We start from the raw sequence: 16940 nt of genomic DNA, 5'->3' as shown, positions 1-16940 counted from the left end.
CACTAGGCCTTGCTTGCTCCCTGGATGTGGCCTCCAAAAACGCCTGCATGTACGTCCCCGGCTGCGCGGCAGCCCCTTGGGCGGCGTGAAACCCCCCCCCCCCCCCCCCCCCCCCACACAGACGACCCCGATGCATCCCCCATCCCCCTACAAGCTTGTGCCGCGCGGCTACCAGGCATCCCAGGGGGGCTCCGCTGTTATTTTTGCGGGCAAGCCAAGCACCCCCGGCAGCACTGCCCGGCTCGTTCCTCCACCTGCAAAGAGTGCGGCAAAATGGGCCATTTTGTGGCGGTATGCCAGGCCCGGGCGGTCGCTGGTTACTGGGGGCGAACCGGGACCGCCATCACAACTCCCTCCACGAGCCACGTGCGGCCAGCGGGCGCCGCCATCTTGTTCCCTAGGGACTACGTGTGACGGATGGGCGCCGCCATCTTGCACACCCCCAGCCATGTGCAACCAGTGGGTGCCACCACCTTGGCTGGAGTCTCAGGACCACGAGACCCCGCCTCGTCTCGGTGACCCTGGACCAGTCTCGTCCCCGAACGCTCTCGACCGCGACGACGACCGTGCTCATCAACGGGCACAAAGCATCCTGCCTGATCGACTCCGGGAGCACAGAGAGCTTCATACACCCCAACACAGTAAGGCGCTGTTCCCTCCCCATACACCCAGTTAACCAAAGAATCTCCCTGGCCTCCGGGTCTCACTCTGCAGAGATCAAAGGGTTCTGCGTAGCGAACCTCATGGTCCAGGGAAGGGAATTAAAAAATTTCCGGCTCCACGTCCTCCCTCACCTCTGCGCTGCCACGCTCCTAGGGTTAGACTTCCAATGCAACCTCCAGAGTTTAACTTTTAAATTTGGCGGCCCTATACCCCCCCTCACTGTCTGCAGCCTCGCGACCCTCAAGGTCAATCCGCCTTCCCTTTTTGCGAACCTCACCCCGGAATGCAAACCCGTCGCCACCAGGAGCAGATGGTACAGTGCCCAGGACCGGACCTTCATTAGGTCGGAAGTCCAGCGGCTACTGAAGGAAGGTATTATCGAGGCTAGCAACAGACCCTGGAGAGCTCAAGTAGTGGTTGTAAAGACCGGAGAGAAGCACAGGATGGTCATCGATTATAGTCAGACCATCAACAGGTATACGCAGCTCGACGTGTACACTCTCCCCCGCATATCTGATTTGGTCAAGCAGATTGCACAATACAAGGTCTGTTCCACGGTGGATCTCGCGTCCGCCTACCATCAGCTCCCCATCCGCCCTAGCGACCGCAAATACACTGCATTCGAAGCAGATGGGCGGCTCTACCACTTCCTAAGGGTTCCCTTCGGTGTCACAAATGGAGTCTCAGTCTTCCAACGGGAGATGGACCGAATGGTTGACGGGTACGGTTTACGGGCCACATTTCTGTACCTCGATAACGTCACCATCTGCGGCCATGACCAGCAGGACACGACACCAACCTCCAAAAATTCCTCCATACCGCAAAAATCCTTAATCTAACCTACAACAAGGACAAATGCGTGTTCAGCCTCAACTGTCTAGCCATCCTCGGTTACATAGTGCATGATGGAGTTATAGGCCCAGATCCCGAACGCATGCGCCCCCTCATGGAGTTTCCCCTCCCCCACTGCTCCAAGGCCCTGAAACGCTGCCTGGGATTATTTCATATTATGCCCAGTGGGTCCCCAACTATGCAGACAAGGCTCGCCCACTAATTCAATCCATGGTTTTTCCCCTGTTGGCAGAGGCCCGCCAGGCCTTCAGCCGCACCAAAGCGGACATCGCAAAGGCCACGTGCACGCAATCGACTAATCCCTTCCCTTCCAAGTCTAGAGCGATGTGTCCAATGTAGCTCTGGCGGCCACCCTAAACCAAGCGGGCAGGCCCGTGGCCTTCTTCTCACTCACCGTCCACGCTTCAGAAATCCGCCATTCCTCCATTGAAAAGGAGGCCCAGGCCATAGTAGAAGCTGTGCGGAACTGGAGGCATTACCTGGCCGGCAGGAGATTCACGCTCCTCACTGACCAACGGTCGGTTGCTTTCATGTTCGATAGTGCACAGCGGGGCAAGATAAAGAACGATAAGATCTTACGGTGGAGGATCGAGCTCTCCACCTACAACTATGAGATCTTGTATCGTCCCGGGAAGCTAAACCAGCCTCCTGATGCCCTATCCCGTGGCACATGTGCCAACGCACAAGTGGACCGACTATGCACCCCCCACGAGGACCTCTGCCACTTGGAGGTCACTCGATTCTTCCATTTCATCAAGACCCGCAACCTGCCCTACTCCATCGAGGAGGTCAGGACCGCCACCAGGAACCAGGAACTGCCAAATCTGCGCGGAGTGCAAGCTGCACTTCTACAGGCCAGAGAAAGCACACCTGATAAAGGCTTCCCATCCCTTTGAACGCCTCAGTATGGACTTCAAAGGGCCCCTCCCGTCCACCGACTGCAACACGTATTTCCTGAACGTGATTGACGAGTACTCCCGGTTCCCATTCGCCATCCCCTGCCCCGACACGACCGCAGCCACCGTCATAAAAGCCCTCCACAGTATCTTTACACTGTTCAGTTTCCCCGCCTACATATACAGCGAAAGGCCTCAGCAAGGGCATTGCCTCGAGCAGGACGACCAGTTACAACCCCCGGGGAAACGGACAGTTAGAGAGGGAGAACGGAACGGTCTGGAAGACCGTCCTACTGGCCCTACGGTCCAGGAATCTCCCAGTCTCCCGCTGGCAGGAAGTCCTTCCTGATGCTCTCCATTCCATCCGATCACTACTGTGTACCACGACAAATGAAACACCTCATGAATGTCTCCTTGCCTTCCCTAGGAAGTCCTCCTCCGGGACCTCGCTCCTAACCTGGCTGGCAGCTCCTGGACCCATCCTGCTCCGCAAACACGTGCGGGTGCAGAAGTCGGACTCATTGGACGAGAGGGTCCACCTCCTTCACGCTAACCCTCAATACGCCTACGTGGCGTACCCCAACGTCTGACAGGATACAGTCTCCCTACGGGACCTGGCACCCGCTGGATCGCCACACCCCCCACCCCCCACCAACCCCACCCTCCCTCCCACCGGCGCACCCCACAGCCGCCTCCTTCCCAGGTGGATTGGTCCTCCCACTGGTCCCATCTAAGGGCGATGAAGCTACTTAAAGCGCAGCCACGCTCCCGGAGCCACGGATGCCAGCCGGCGCCTACATCACCACCGAAACTGCGACCATCGCAGAGGACGACCAGGGCCCCCGATCAACTAATTACTTCATTTTGACACATGAATGTAAATAAATACTGTAAATAGTTGCGACATGTAACGAGGCAAAACACTGTACTAATGAATACCAGGTACCACCATAACCTCAACCTCTACCACTGTATAACGCGAGACCACCACCCCCACTGGACTCTTTTTTTAACAGTGAGTGAATGTGGTAGTCGGTATTAGGGGTATTATGGTACCCAGGTTGAAGCTGTAAGACCATTGGTGTGGGAGGTACCTCAGACAGCAAGATCATTGGTGAAGCCTGCCTGCTGGTTCCGCCCAGTAAGGCGGAGTATAAGAGCCTGTGTCTCTGTATGAGCCAGCTGCTGCATTCTGTACCTGCACTGCTGGGGGAAACATCTAGTCCAATAAAGCCTTCAATTGTACTCCAATCTCGCTTCTGGAGTCATTGATCGAGCATCAACAGACTTCGACATATCCCATATCTCTGTCTTTATACCTCTCTGTTCAACACTACACTGCCCCTTGGTCTGGGTCATGTGTTGTCTATCTGTGTGGATAGACAATACTGTAGTCAGTCCCGGGTATGTACCAGACCCTTTTACTACAGTGGCTTCACTAACACCGCCAATCATCTGCATTTGCTTGCAATATTATAATGATTTGAGAATCGATAGAGAAAAACAAAATCATGCTGAATTAATCAAAGGTCATTGCAATGGTTTGATGTTGTAAAAGGCCTCCCGATTCTCCTCCCTCCCCTCCTTTTATGTAACGTGGCTTTTTCAAAACCTCAATGTGGATTAAAGTCATGTTTTTGTAGCTGACTCTGTAATGAAAGCTGCTGTAGAAGAGTTTATTCTATTGTTCTTCTGAACTGCAGACATACTGAGTTTTGAAAACAAACCAAGCCAATGCCGATGGCCGGTTTTCTGCGTGATGCCACAATCGTTCAGAATATTTGTTCCTTCCAGTCGGAAAGATTCAAAGCTGATTAGTAATCATCACTCAAGTGACAGGAGTGTAGAAAGCTGGGGCACTGAGATTTACAGGCTTAATGGATTCATGTTTCACTGAATTACATTGTTCTAATCAGCCTGGTAAAGGTCAGCTGTTGACTGAGAAAGCTTCCTTTTCCGTTCCTATAGCATCTGCAATGGTTTTAATAGATGGCTAGTGTTGAGAAATGATTGCAACATCTGAAGAATGGTTTGGCAACTGAGATTTTGCTTCAGAAAATTAGGTAATTAACATTCTTTATACTGAGAAGACGATTCGTCAATTTCCTTTAAATTCTCATGACAGTTATCATATAAATTGAATATTCTCAATTGTCGACAATTATGTTCCATTTTAAATATTTACCAATGAGGTCACTGTTTGCTGTTTATTTTGATGCATCTCTGGATTTATGCTTTTACTTAAAATTGAATAATGGAGTACATCAGTTCAATTCATGTACACAAACAAGGTTTTAAGGACAAAACGGGGAGATGGGAGAGAGAAAGAGAAAATTGAGAGGACTGTCAATCATTTGGCTGGCTTCAAGCTCAAGCAGAGAATGCAGAGAATCTGTGAGGGAGAGGAAGGAGAGCTAATTGCATCTGATGTATTTAGCTTTTGTTTTACACAATTATTTTCATAAAATAGCTGAGCATTAAGGAAATCCAATGAGGTAGGAGAATTATAATCCACGGGATTTTGCGCGATGATTGATTGGGGAATAACATCAATAATGATTCAAATAACCATCAGTGATGAGTTTCATCTTCCTTAATCAGAGCAGTGTGTGTTTGATTTACCTTCTGCAATGCAGTAATTGATTCAAATGTGAGCTTTGACCTGATCTCTGCATGTTGATCTATGCTATTGTTATCTTCTGTGTGCATTACTGTACACACATGCAGAATGCTCAGGCGCACAGCTAGCAGAAGGGTGTTTTTAAAACATTTACATTGTTTGGCTGGATCTGCAATTTCCGGGATCTAGTGGCAAGGCACAGGTCAGCAGGTTACAAAGGTCAGAGCTATATACGCCCCATATCGCAATCAACCTAATCATTCCTGTTGGGGTAAGGACAGTTGTTGACATCCAAAATCAGTTAATGTGCTGCTGCTGGGCTAATTTGATATTCATATCCATTGAGCCAATGGATTGATAGTGAAGAGGGAAGCTGATTGCAGTACTGCACATCTGTTTATAGCAAGCCAGTTTACTGCTTTTAGTTCAATGCGGAGCTGTGAAGTAAAGCACGGAATTTGGTGGCTGATTAAAATATGTAAAGTCCAGCCCAGTTCAAACATGTACTTGGTAGCTCACTTTTTAAATCTAAACAGCGTGGGTTCCTGCGTTTTAAGTGTTAATCTATTGATTGCTGACTGACTAAATGTATTACCTACGCTCTCTAAATCTCTTAAACTTCAGTTTAACAGACAGACAGCCAGCATGCTAACATAATTTAAATAGAATTTTGTATGTAGACTGACAATATCTGTGCAAGAGTTGCATGTTGGGCTCTATGCAGTAATGTCTTTCAATTTACACATATAGGTGTTATTTTTAGGACAATGTTCATTTGGGTCTTCATATCAGGAATGATTAGTGAAAGAGTATGTTGCTATTTCCTCAACATGGCTGCCACAGTTTTGACTTATTTGGGTAATGTTTATTTGATTGCCCAACTCCTGTTTTATTTAATTTACTTGCTTTGTAGTGTTTGGAATGCCTTTCAATGTCTGTCTATCTCACTGTTAGATGACATGCTACCAAGGCTGTTTCTTTCTGCACAAACTACATTTTACAACCCAAATGATTTTTAAAAATCAGAAAATAAATCTGGTTCTGGAAAGAACATTTAAAAAATATATTTTTATTCTCCATTTTCACATTTTCTCCAGAATTTACATCCCACCCACAAGCAGTAAATGGTAACAAATACAAAGTCAATTTCCTTATCGACAACCACGATACCATCCTCCCACCACCCCAAGCAATGACCCACCTGACAATATAAGCATCAAATAAAACATAAAACAAACCCTCCTACGGTGGGACAAATAAAGGAGAAATAAAAGAGAAAGGAATTAGGAATCGCCTATGGTCACCATTAACCTATAGAGTCCCTCCCACAACCCCCCCCCCCCTAACATTCAATGCCATCCATTCTCGAAAGAGTACTGTAAACGACACCCATGCATTGCAAGCCCCCCCCCCCCCCCCCCCCCCCCCCCCCTACAAAAATCCTCCCCTCAACCACTTTCTTTCCACCCTAACTAGACTCATCGGGACCTATTCTGCCAGGCTCCGATGGCCGCCGCCCCTCCCCCCACCTCTCTCCCGTTCACTGACTGGCTTAAACTGGCCAGTGTGGAGTCCCCAGCCCAGGTCTCTTTCCCCCTTGCCTGGCTCCAGGAAAACCAAGAAATCCCCTTTAGCACACAAACCCCGCATACATACCCAAGCCCCAAAGAACCATCATTGCAAGTGAAAGTCCACTCTCTTCCCTTGTCCAAGTGTATACTATGTTGGCTCATTTAGCACATACACCCGCCGCAGTGAAAAAATACAGCTTCATGAGGCTCCATTGGTACATGACCACTTTTCAATTCAGCCACAGTCCTTCTGCCTTCGCAAACTCCTCCGCTGCTTCCACCGTCCTGAAATAAAAGTCCTTGGATTTGTAGGTCACCCTCAACTTAGCTGGGTATACTATGCCGCACTGCACCTTACAGATGCACAGCGCCTTCTTCACCTGGCCGAAGGCAGCCCGCCTCCTCGCCAGCTCCACCGTAAAGTCCTGATATATGCGTATACTACCTCCAGCCCACTGCACCACCCGCTTCTGCTTTGCCCAGCACAGGACCTTCTCCTTCACACTGTACCTACGAAAGCACAGAGTCACTACTCTTGGCAGCTCACTCTCCTTTGATACAGGCCTCCACGACCGATGAGCCGATCCAGTTCATATCAGGAGGGATCATCACACTCCCCCAATAGCTTCACCAACATCGTGGCAAAATATTCAGTCGGCCTCGGGCCTTCCACTCCTTCAGGAAGACCCACAAGCCTCAGATTCCGTCGCCTGGTTCTGCTTTCCAAGTCGTCCAATTTGGCTCGCAGACCCTCGTTGATCTCTATCACCTTCCGCATCTCCTACCCCATTGAGGTAAGTTGATCGCTGTGCTGCAATAATGTCTCTTCCACTTCCTTCAGCGCCTTGCGCCTCCTGCACCTCCGCCACTGCGCTCAATACCACCGCCGTCACCGGGGCAATCGCCTCCTCCACCAGCACTTTCAACACTGCCCCCATCTCCTTCTTCATCGCTTCCATGTGTTTTGTGAACTGCCTTTCGAGTTCCACGGCCCTCACCTTAGTCATTTCTTCAGCCGTGGGCAATGCGGCCTCCCCTGGTGCCACAGCCTCCATTTTTCTTGCAGTCCCCGTGGTGACATTTCCACTCCCCAACGGACATTCAGCTGCTTTTTTCACAGCTGTTACTTGTTCTCGACATCTTCCTTCACTGTGCCTTCTCCCTGCTTTTGCCGTCTCTGTTACCCCTGGGACCGGGCGTTAGACCCCGAAAATGCCATTTCCGAGTGGGAGCCCTCCAATGTGCGGCTGCCTCCCACCCGCCGTCACCGGAAGTCCTCGTTCTGGAAAGAATCTTTATTAATCTTTCTCTGGGTTTAATTTTCAATGTACAAACTAAAATTTCTCTATCCAATACTGCCAATAAAAATTAAACCCCCCCCTCCCCCTGCCATCACAATATTCCAGAGCAGGTTTCTGCTGCAGAATTTATCATGAGCCTAACTAGTTGGAGAGTGCCGTGATCTGAAAGAGGCTGTCATTAAAGTAGGAAATACTGGAAATTAACCAGCATTGAAAATATTTTGTGTAAGAGAGAGAAGAATGGGTCTAAGATTAGCATTTTAAACTTAAATGTCAATTATGTGGAAATGAAAGCAGAGCTAGCTAAAGAATTGGCAAATTAAGTTGAGGGATAGGTTGATAAAGCTGCATGGTAGACATTTAAAAGGATACTTCAGAGTCGACGGAGTAGATACATTCCAATGAGAAAGAAAATTCCAAGGAGAGGGCCGACGACCCGTGGTTAACTAAAGACACTATGAAACATAACATCAAGAACATCAAAGAATGTGAAGACCCGGGAGTACAGGGGGTGAGAGAGGCCGATGTTTTGGCCTTTGCCTACCTGATAGCCCGGAGACAGATTTTGCTAGGGTGGCGAGACTCAGAGCCACAGAAAACGGGAGTGTGGGTGAGCGACCTGGCAGAATTCCTGAGGCTGGAGAAGGTCAACTTCACTCTGAGGGGGTGGCAGAGGGGTTTATCTGGAGGTGGAAGCTGTTTATTGATTTTTTTTTAAGGAAGGATTGAGGGTTCAGCAAGGGGAGTGGGGTAAGGAGGTTAAAATGGGGAAGGTGGGATGTGGTGGGGGGTTGGCAACAGGGGGGCAGGTTGGGTGTGGTTGTTCATTGAGTTGTTCTGTTTTTTCTGAATTTTCTTTTGTGTGCAGATGTGAAAATGCCTTGAATAAAATATTTTCTGAAACAAAGAACAGAGAAGAATGACAAAAAGATAAATTAGGAGGAAAAAAATAAAAGAAGAGAAAGCTAGCTGGAAACATAAAGACGGATAGCAAGTCTTTTTCGATACTTAATGAGAAAAGAGTTAAAGTGAGTTGGTCTGAGAGAAATTCAATGGGGATTTAATAACTAAAAATAAAAAGATGACAGATGAAGTGAACAAGCATTTTGCATTGGTCGTCACTCTGGAGGATACTGATAACATCCCAGATATAGCTGTAAATCAGGATTTGGAAGGAAGGGAAGAACTCCGGGAAATTAGAATCACCATGGAAGTGATACTTAATAAATTGTGGGAGCTGCGGGCTCATAAATCCCTGGGTCCTGATGGACTTCATCCCAGGTTCAAAAGAAAGGGCCAGTAAGATGGTTGAAGCATTGGTTTGAATTTTGCAAAATTCCCTGGATTCAGGGAAGGTGCGATTAGATTGGAAAATAGCAAACATAGCTCCTTTTGTCAAAAAAGGAGACAGAAACCGGGAAACTACAGGAAATTAACAACCGTTTTAAACAGCTATTTTTAAAGATGTTGGCTGGAATTCTCTGGTTGTTGGGATTCACTTTTCCCACTGGCAGCAACCCCCCCCCCCCCCCCCCCCCCCCCCCCGACCCACCCAGCGGGTTTTGTGTGGCATGGGGTGGTCTCAATGAGAAATCCCATTGTCAAGCAGCAGGAGGATAGAATCCCGCGGCAGCAAACAGACTGCGGCCGAGAAATGGCTGGGGGACCGGAGAATCCTGCCCCTTATGGCAGGGCACTTAGAAAAATTCAAGGCAATCACACACAGTCAATGTGGCTTTCTGAAAGGAAATAATTTAAAACCAATTTATTGGAGTTATTTGAAAGAGTCATATGAAAGAGTCCAAAGATGTGGAAGTAGGGTGGATTGACCATGCTAAATTGCCCCTGGTGTCCAAAAGGTTGGGTGGAGTTATGGGGTGGGGCGTGGGCCTAGGTGAGGTGCTCTTTCAGAGGGTTGATGCAGACATGATGGGCCATATGGCCTCCTGCAATGTAGGAGTTCTATGATGATAAAAGGGAACCTGTGGATGGACTGGACAAAGATTTCCAGAAGGCATTTGATAATGTGCCACATCAAAGATTATTGTGCAAAATAAAAGCTCATGGCGTAGGGGGTAACATATTGGCATGGATAGAAGGTTGGCTAGCTAACTGGAACACAGAGTAGTCATAAATAGGTGGTTTTCTGTTTGGCGGGATGTGGTGTGTCATGAGGATCAGTGCCGGGCTTTCAACTTTTTACAATTCACGTAAATGACTTGGATAAAGGCACAGGAGGTGTGGTGGCTAAATTGCTGATGATACAAAGTTAGGTAGGAAAGTAAGTTGTGAAGAGGACATGAAAAGGCTACAAGAGGACATATCTTAAATGAATGGACAAAGATCTGGCAAATGAAGTCTAATGTGGGGAAATGTGAAATTGTCTTTTTTGGCAGGAAGAATAAAAAAAAACACATTATCTAAATGGTGAGAGTTTTCTATGCTCCAAGATGCAGAAGAATCTGGGTGTTCTAGTGCAGGAATCACAAAAGGCCAATATGAAGGTATAGCAAGTAATTAGGAAAGCTAATAGAATGTTATCATTTATTGTGAGGGTAGCATGGTGGTTAGCATAAATGCTTCACAGCTCCAGGGTCCCAGGTTCGGTTCCCGGCTGGGTCACTGTCTGTGTGGAGTCTGCACATCCTCCCCGTGTGTGCGTGGGTTTCCTCCGGGTGCTCCGGTTTCCTCCCACAGTCCAAAGATGTGCGGGTTAGGTGGATTGGCCATGCTAAATTGCCCGTAGTGTCCTAAAAAGTAAAGTTAAGGGGGGGTTGTTGGGTTACGGGTATAGGGTGGATACGGGGGCTTGAGTAGGGTGATCATTGCTCGGCACAACATCGAGGGCCGAAGGGCCTGTTCTATGCTGTACTGTTCTATGAACTGAATATAAAAGTAGGGCGGTTATGTTTCAGTTCTACAGGCCTTTGGTGAAACCACATCTGGAGTACTGTGTACAGTACTGATTTCCTTTATTTAAGGAAGGAGGTAAATACATTAGAAGCTGTTTAGAGAAGGCTTATGAAACTAATACCAGGAAGGGTAGGGCTGCCTTATGAGGAAAGATTGGACAGGCTAGGCTTGTATCCACTGGGGTTTAGAAGAGTAAGAGTCAACCTGATTGAAACATGTAAGATCTTGAGGGGTATTGACAGGGTAGATGTGGAGAGGATGTTTTGTCTTGTGGGAGAACCTAGAACTAGCAGTCACTGTTGCATATTTAAGACGGAGATGAGAAGAAATGTTTTCTCTTCAAGGATAGTGAGTTTTTGGAACTCTTCCAAAAAAAGGCAGCGAAAGCAGCACTTGGAATGTTTTCAAGACAGACGTAGATAGATTCTTGACGAACAAAGGAATGAAAGGATTTTGGGGGTAGGTGGGAGGTCACAGTCAGATCAGTCATGATCTTATTGAATGGCAGACCTAACTCACAGGGCCGAATCGTCTACTCCTGCTCAGAATTCGTACCTTTGTATGTTTTTATGAAGAACTTGTGTTAGAATTTAAAAAGGAAGACAGGGACACTCCTTTGGGAGATCAAGTGTAGATTGGGTCCCTGCTTCACAAAAGCATATCATGGAAACAAAGAATTTGCAGTGCAGGAGGCCATTCGGCCCATTGAATCTGCACCGGCCCTTGGAAAGAGCACCCTATCTGAGCCCACACCGCCACCCTATCTCAGTAACCCCACTCAACATTTTTGGACACTCAGGCAAGTTATCACGGCCAATCCACCTAACCTGCGCATCTTTGAACTGTGGGAGGAAACCGGAGCACCCGGAGGATTTTTTCCCATTTGAAAAAGTACTGTAAAACGTATCAACACTTGCACAATGCTGGTCATTGGAATGCATTACATGGCCAATTTTTCTTTGCAAGACAGTGTCCGATGGTGAATCACTGCATTAAAACACATCTTAATTACAAAACAGGCTCTAACAGTGACGTTTGAAGATGTTAAAACATTCTACACTTACCTATAAGAAAGTTCTTGACTCCTCATCAAACAAGCCCCACTGATCACAATCTCTCCAAGGTTGTTGGGCTTCCAAAACCCACACAAGTACATGAAATAGTATAATGGAGGAAATATAATTTTCCTGTGGCCCTTGCAATGGGAACCCTGAACCTGGAAGAAGTGCTTTTGTGTTTTTGCACCTTAGTCCTTCCTGACCTGTGGATAGGCCACAAGAAAATGTCTGTGGGTCAGGAAGTCACAGGAAAATTATCTTTCCTACAAATAAAACTGCATTGAATCTTCTGAATTTATGTAAATGACTTCCTGTCAACCTCCAGTGAAAACAATCTGAGTTATCCAACCACTCCTCATTGATAATACCCTCCAGACCAGGCAACATCCTGGTAAACCTCTTTGGTAGGTGATAAGGTGCACTGGGGGACGAGTCAGGTTGTGAAGGGCGGGTGTCGGGAGCGGGGGGGGGGGGGGGGGGGGGGGGGTGTTGTACGATCTCTGTTGTCAGTTAAATCTGCAGTGCAGCGCCCCTTGGGGAATTCTGTCAGAGTGGATTTAAATTGGAGAAAGACAGGACACTCCCCTGGTGTATAGTATGTTTAATGGTTCAGTCTTCGAACTTTAGTGAATAGGTGCGTGAATGAGTGGATACGTGAGTGAATGCATAGGTGGGTAGATGGGCAAGTGGGTGAGGTGTGGATGTGAGTGAGGTAGCTAGGGAGGTAGCCAGATAGACCGGTGGTGAAGTGGGTGTGGTGGCTAGAGGGGTGTGGTGGGTAGGTAGGTGATGAGGTAACAGCCCGTAACAGCCTCCCCGAACAGGCGCCGGAATGTGGCGACTAGGGGCTTTTCACAGTAACTTCATTTGAAGCCTACTCGTGACAATAAGCGATTTTCATTTCATTTCATTTTCAGGTGGGTAAGGTGGGTAGATGAGGTGGATGATGGGTAGATATGTGGATAGATTAGTGAGGGGGATCAGTGGACAATGTGAGTAGGTGAGTGATGTGGCTATGTAAGTGATGGGGGTAAGTGTATAATCGGTAGGGTTGGGAGGGTAGTTGGGTTGAAGGGATAGTCAGGTGAGTGGTTGGGTCGAGCAGTAGGTAGGTCGGGTTGGAGGTAGTTCAGTTATTTCGGGAACAGTTGGGCAAGATTGGGGCTTGTTGCGTCAGGTCAGGGGTGTTAGTTGGGTGTCATGGGATGCTGGGGTCAAATCGCAGGGCTGAGTTGGGTAGGTTCAGGCGTGGTGGTGTCAGGTTAGGTTGGAGGTTAGTTGGGTTCAGGGGAGGGGGGCATTGATTAGAGTAGTTGGCTGTATAGTTACCTAGGTGTTAGAACAGGTTTTAATCTGTCTGACCGTTCCTGGGAAACGATCCAGGTGAGTTCTGGGGAACTACCCAAAGTCTCTGATTCTGAGCAAGAGTTGGAGAGATTCACAGGGGGTCCTTGGGAGGAGGGGAATTTCTCATCGGATGTTTAGATTTCTTGGGCAATTCCCATGCACGTCCGCACATCAGGACTTCCAATGCGAATCTTCAGTCATAAGCCCAGTCTCTGGGTGGCACGGTAGCACAGTAGTTAGCACTGTTGCTTCACAGTTCCAGGGTCCCAGGTTCAATTCCCGGCTTGGGTCACTGTCTGTACTGAGTCTGCACTTTACCCTGTGTCTGCGTGGGTTTTCTCCGGGTGCTCCTGTTTTCTACCACAGTCCAAAGATATGCAGGTTAGTTGAATTGACCATGCTAAATTGCCCTTAGTGTCCAAAAAGGTTAGTTGGGGTTACTGGGTTACGATGATAGGGTGGAGGTGTGGGCTTAGGTGTGGTGCTCTTTCCAAGGCCTGGTGCAGACTCGATAGGCCGAATGGCCTCCTTCTGCACTGTAAATTCTATGATTCTATATGACGATTTGGAGATTGGAAGATTTGGTCCATAATGTTCTGTTTTGCCAACTGATTCCCTCCTCCATGAGGGGAGGATGGTTTTAATGAAAGCCTTCTGATTGGAAATCTGATTGGTCTCTTTTGTTACACTATGCTTGCTCTGTCATTCAGTTAAAGCAAACTTATTGGATGCTTTATGAAGAACTTATCAGATTGGAAGACGCTTGTAAATTCAGGTTTAGAAATGTCTGTCGGTGCGATGAGGCTACTGAGAGTGGTGTAAATTGGAGAGTCCTGAACTCAATACATTATCACTTATTATTCTTACAGTTGCAAATAGAAAAGCATCAAAACCCACCTGACAATCTTTGTACAGAAGAAAAGCTCTTCAGAAATAAGCTGAGGAGTTGCAAGCAGTGGACCAGCAAACTTGAATCCAGGTCGATACCGAACACAAGTATTTGTGAAATATCACAGGTAAGTTAATGAGACATGTTCAAAACAAGTGGCCTAGCTTGACAGAGCATGGCATGAAAGAGCAAAGCTGAATTAATAAATCAGCAAGTAAAGATTTTACATTAGGTAAGATTGGACAGCGTGGACGAAGTTAGCGATGTTGATGTTGTGCTGAAATCTATCCCATATATGTGCAAATCAACATTAAGAAACATTTGTAAAGTAATTTCTCAAGGGAACCTACAAAATAATGTAAAATAGTTCAGAGGATCAGTGCAGATCCTATGGGCTGAAATGCCTCCTTCTGCACTGTAGGGATTCTATAGTTCAAAATCTTTGAATCAAATGGGGTGAAGCACATTCTCAGGAACATGTGGAATAACAACCTGAATTTATATAGCCCCTTTACTGCAAGAAAACATTGCAAGGTACTTCAAAGGAGCCCTAAAAAACAAAACATGCCCTCGCACCACATTAGGCGATATAATAAAAATCTTTATTAGTGTCACAAGTAGGCTTACATGAACACTGCAGTGAAGTTACTGTGAAAAGCCCCTAGTCGCCACACCACGGCGCCTGTTCGGGTACACTGAAGGAGAATTCAGAATGTCTAATCCACCTAACAGCCCGTCTTTCAGGATTTGTGGGAGGAAACCGGAGCACCCGGAGGAAACCCACGCACACACGGGGAGGATGTGCAGACTCTGCACAGACAGTGACCCAAGCCGGGAATCGAACCTGGGACCCTGGTGTGAAGCAACAGTGCTAACCACTGTGCTACCCTATAATCTTATATTAGGTCAGATGACCAAAAGCTTTACCAAAGAGGCAGAAGGAGTGTTTTAAAGGAGGGAAGGGAATTCCAGAGTTTGGGACTCTCAAGCCACGCATTCATCCTGCCTATTCTTTCATTTCTACTCTGACTACCACGTGCCACTGGTAGCAATCCTGAGATTACCACCTCTGAGGTCCTACTTTTAAACCTGGCTCCTAACTCCCAAATAGTCTCCAAACATGCCTGGTGCACCTTCTATATGTCAGTTCCTGTATGACCTATTCTGGTCTGTTTTATATCATGAAATATTGCTCATAAAAACATTGGAAAGCTATCTCGAAACCCAAAGGAATGGAACTAGATGGATTCAGTCGGCTAATATTCAAATTAAATCTATTTAGGTTTTGATTCAGCTTTACTAGCAGCAGATTTATTATCTTTTGGTGTTTTATGTGTACATCTCTTCAGCCGAACTCAAAAAGGATTCGTTGGTGGATTTAACAGCAACAACCATGAGCATCGTACTGACCCCAGTGAGTAGCCAAGAGCTGGATGCCACGGCAAATGATGCATCTCCGATGATCACGAACATGACCCCTCTGGAAGAGCCAGAGAACGAGGGAAGGATGAAGGAACATGATGCTATCCAGCGCTATGAGAAACCCCCACCACTTCACACTGGAGCAGACTGGAAAGTCGTCCTTCACCTGCCGGAAATAGAAACGTGGCTTCGTATGACATCCGAGAGAGTGCGAGACCTTACCTTTTCTGTGCAGCAAGATACTGAGAATAGACATGTCGATGTTCACCTAGTCCAACTAAAGGTAAGACTGGGGGAGAAGGCCTTTCCCACAGCACTGAATCTTGATTTGAGTTAATGCATGAACCGAAAATCAACTGGTATTGTGTCATTAAATGTAAACCCCAGCTAGCGTTAAAATGATTGGAGCAAATACATTTATGGTTGTTGAATTGCAATTTCCGTAATGCCATGCAGTTTAACATAATTGAGTGAGCACTCTGTGTGTGGGTGTAGAACATAGAACATAGAAAATTGACTACTGACGGGGGTTCTTAATCTGACCAACTATAATAAAATATTGTAATAAAAGCAACATATTGCAGATGATGGAAATCAGAATTAAAACTCAACACCTATGTAGGGAGAAACAGAGTTCGCGTTTCAAGACAAACATGACGACTCTTATATTCGACGCGAAACGTTGCAGAGACTTTTATGGCTTGAGCTGGTGTATTTGCAGGAAAAGGTTATGTAAAACATGTTGGGTGGCTAGCTCAGTGCTTTGCAATCATCCCCGAGTTGTTCCCCATAATAGTGGGGGAGTAAGGCATCAGACAGCTTGCCCACCCTCCCTGGGTCATATTGAGGCCTTTAACTGGCCAATTAATGGCCTATTTCCACCCCACTACAATATTACTTGCAGGTTGAATGTTTTAAGTTTAATTTGTGATTTGCTTTTAGTTTCAGACAATATCCCTTCAAGGGGCTGCCCCTTTTAATTTGTTCCTCAGTTTGTTTGATTTGGTTTAATTGGTTATTTGGTTTATTCAAAATTGGAATAATACCAGCAGCTAGAGAAGGTGAAATGAAGGAAGCCAACCCACTGTGAGGGAGCAAAGGAGGGAGGGTGAGTACCGCCTTTGGGTTTGCCCCTCACCCATTGGTGTCACCGCCCCAAAGATGTTTGAGGGAGATCCCCTTTGTGAGTCTGTCACTGGCCTCCAAATGCTGACACCACTACCACCTCTCGAGGGGAGAAGTGGGGGGCTCGATGGAGGCCCCGATACGGGGGAACCATCGGTTTGTCCCAGGGAGCATTGATGGCGGATTTCTGGGCTGGCGCAGGGTAGGGGTTAGGAGGTTGAGGGACCTGTTTGTGGAGGGGACGTTCGCGAGCTTGGGGGAGTTAGAGGGGAAGTTTGGGCTC

The 16940-nt window shown here is 47.2% G+C and overlaps 1 protein-coding gene across 5 annotated transcripts in view; it reads left to right on the top strand.

The window, feature by feature from the left end:
* Positions 1-16940, top strand: part of akap6 (A kinase (PRKA) anchor protein 6) — a 711546-nt gene that overhangs the window by 114257 nt on the left and 580349 nt on the right. For 4 of the 5 annotated variants that reach the window (XM_038781180.1, XM_038781196.1, XM_038781207.1 and 1 more), the window contains exons 2-3: positions 14091-14237; positions 15460-15815. In XM_038781180.1, coding sequence (XP_038637108.1) covers positions 15504-15815 — 312 coding nt within the window. In that variant the 5' untranslated portion in view covers positions 14091-14237; positions 15460-15503. Of the gene's footprint in view, positions 1-4379; positions 4475-14090; positions 14238-15459; positions 15816-16940 lie in introns of all 5 variants that reach the window. The other variant, XM_038781187.1, reaches the window with a different exon arrangement.

The sequence above is a fragment of the Scyliorhinus canicula genome, chromosome 2 (genome assembly GCF_902713615.1).
Source record: "Scyliorhinus canicula chromosome 2, sScyCan1.1, whole genome shotgun sequence".
NCBI lineage: Eukaryota > Metazoa > Chordata > Chondrichthyes > Carcharhiniformes > Scyliorhinidae > Scyliorhinus > Scyliorhinus canicula.
The sequence above is the reverse complement of the archived record's forward strand: the minus strand, read 5'-3'. Positions and strand labels throughout refer to the sequence as shown.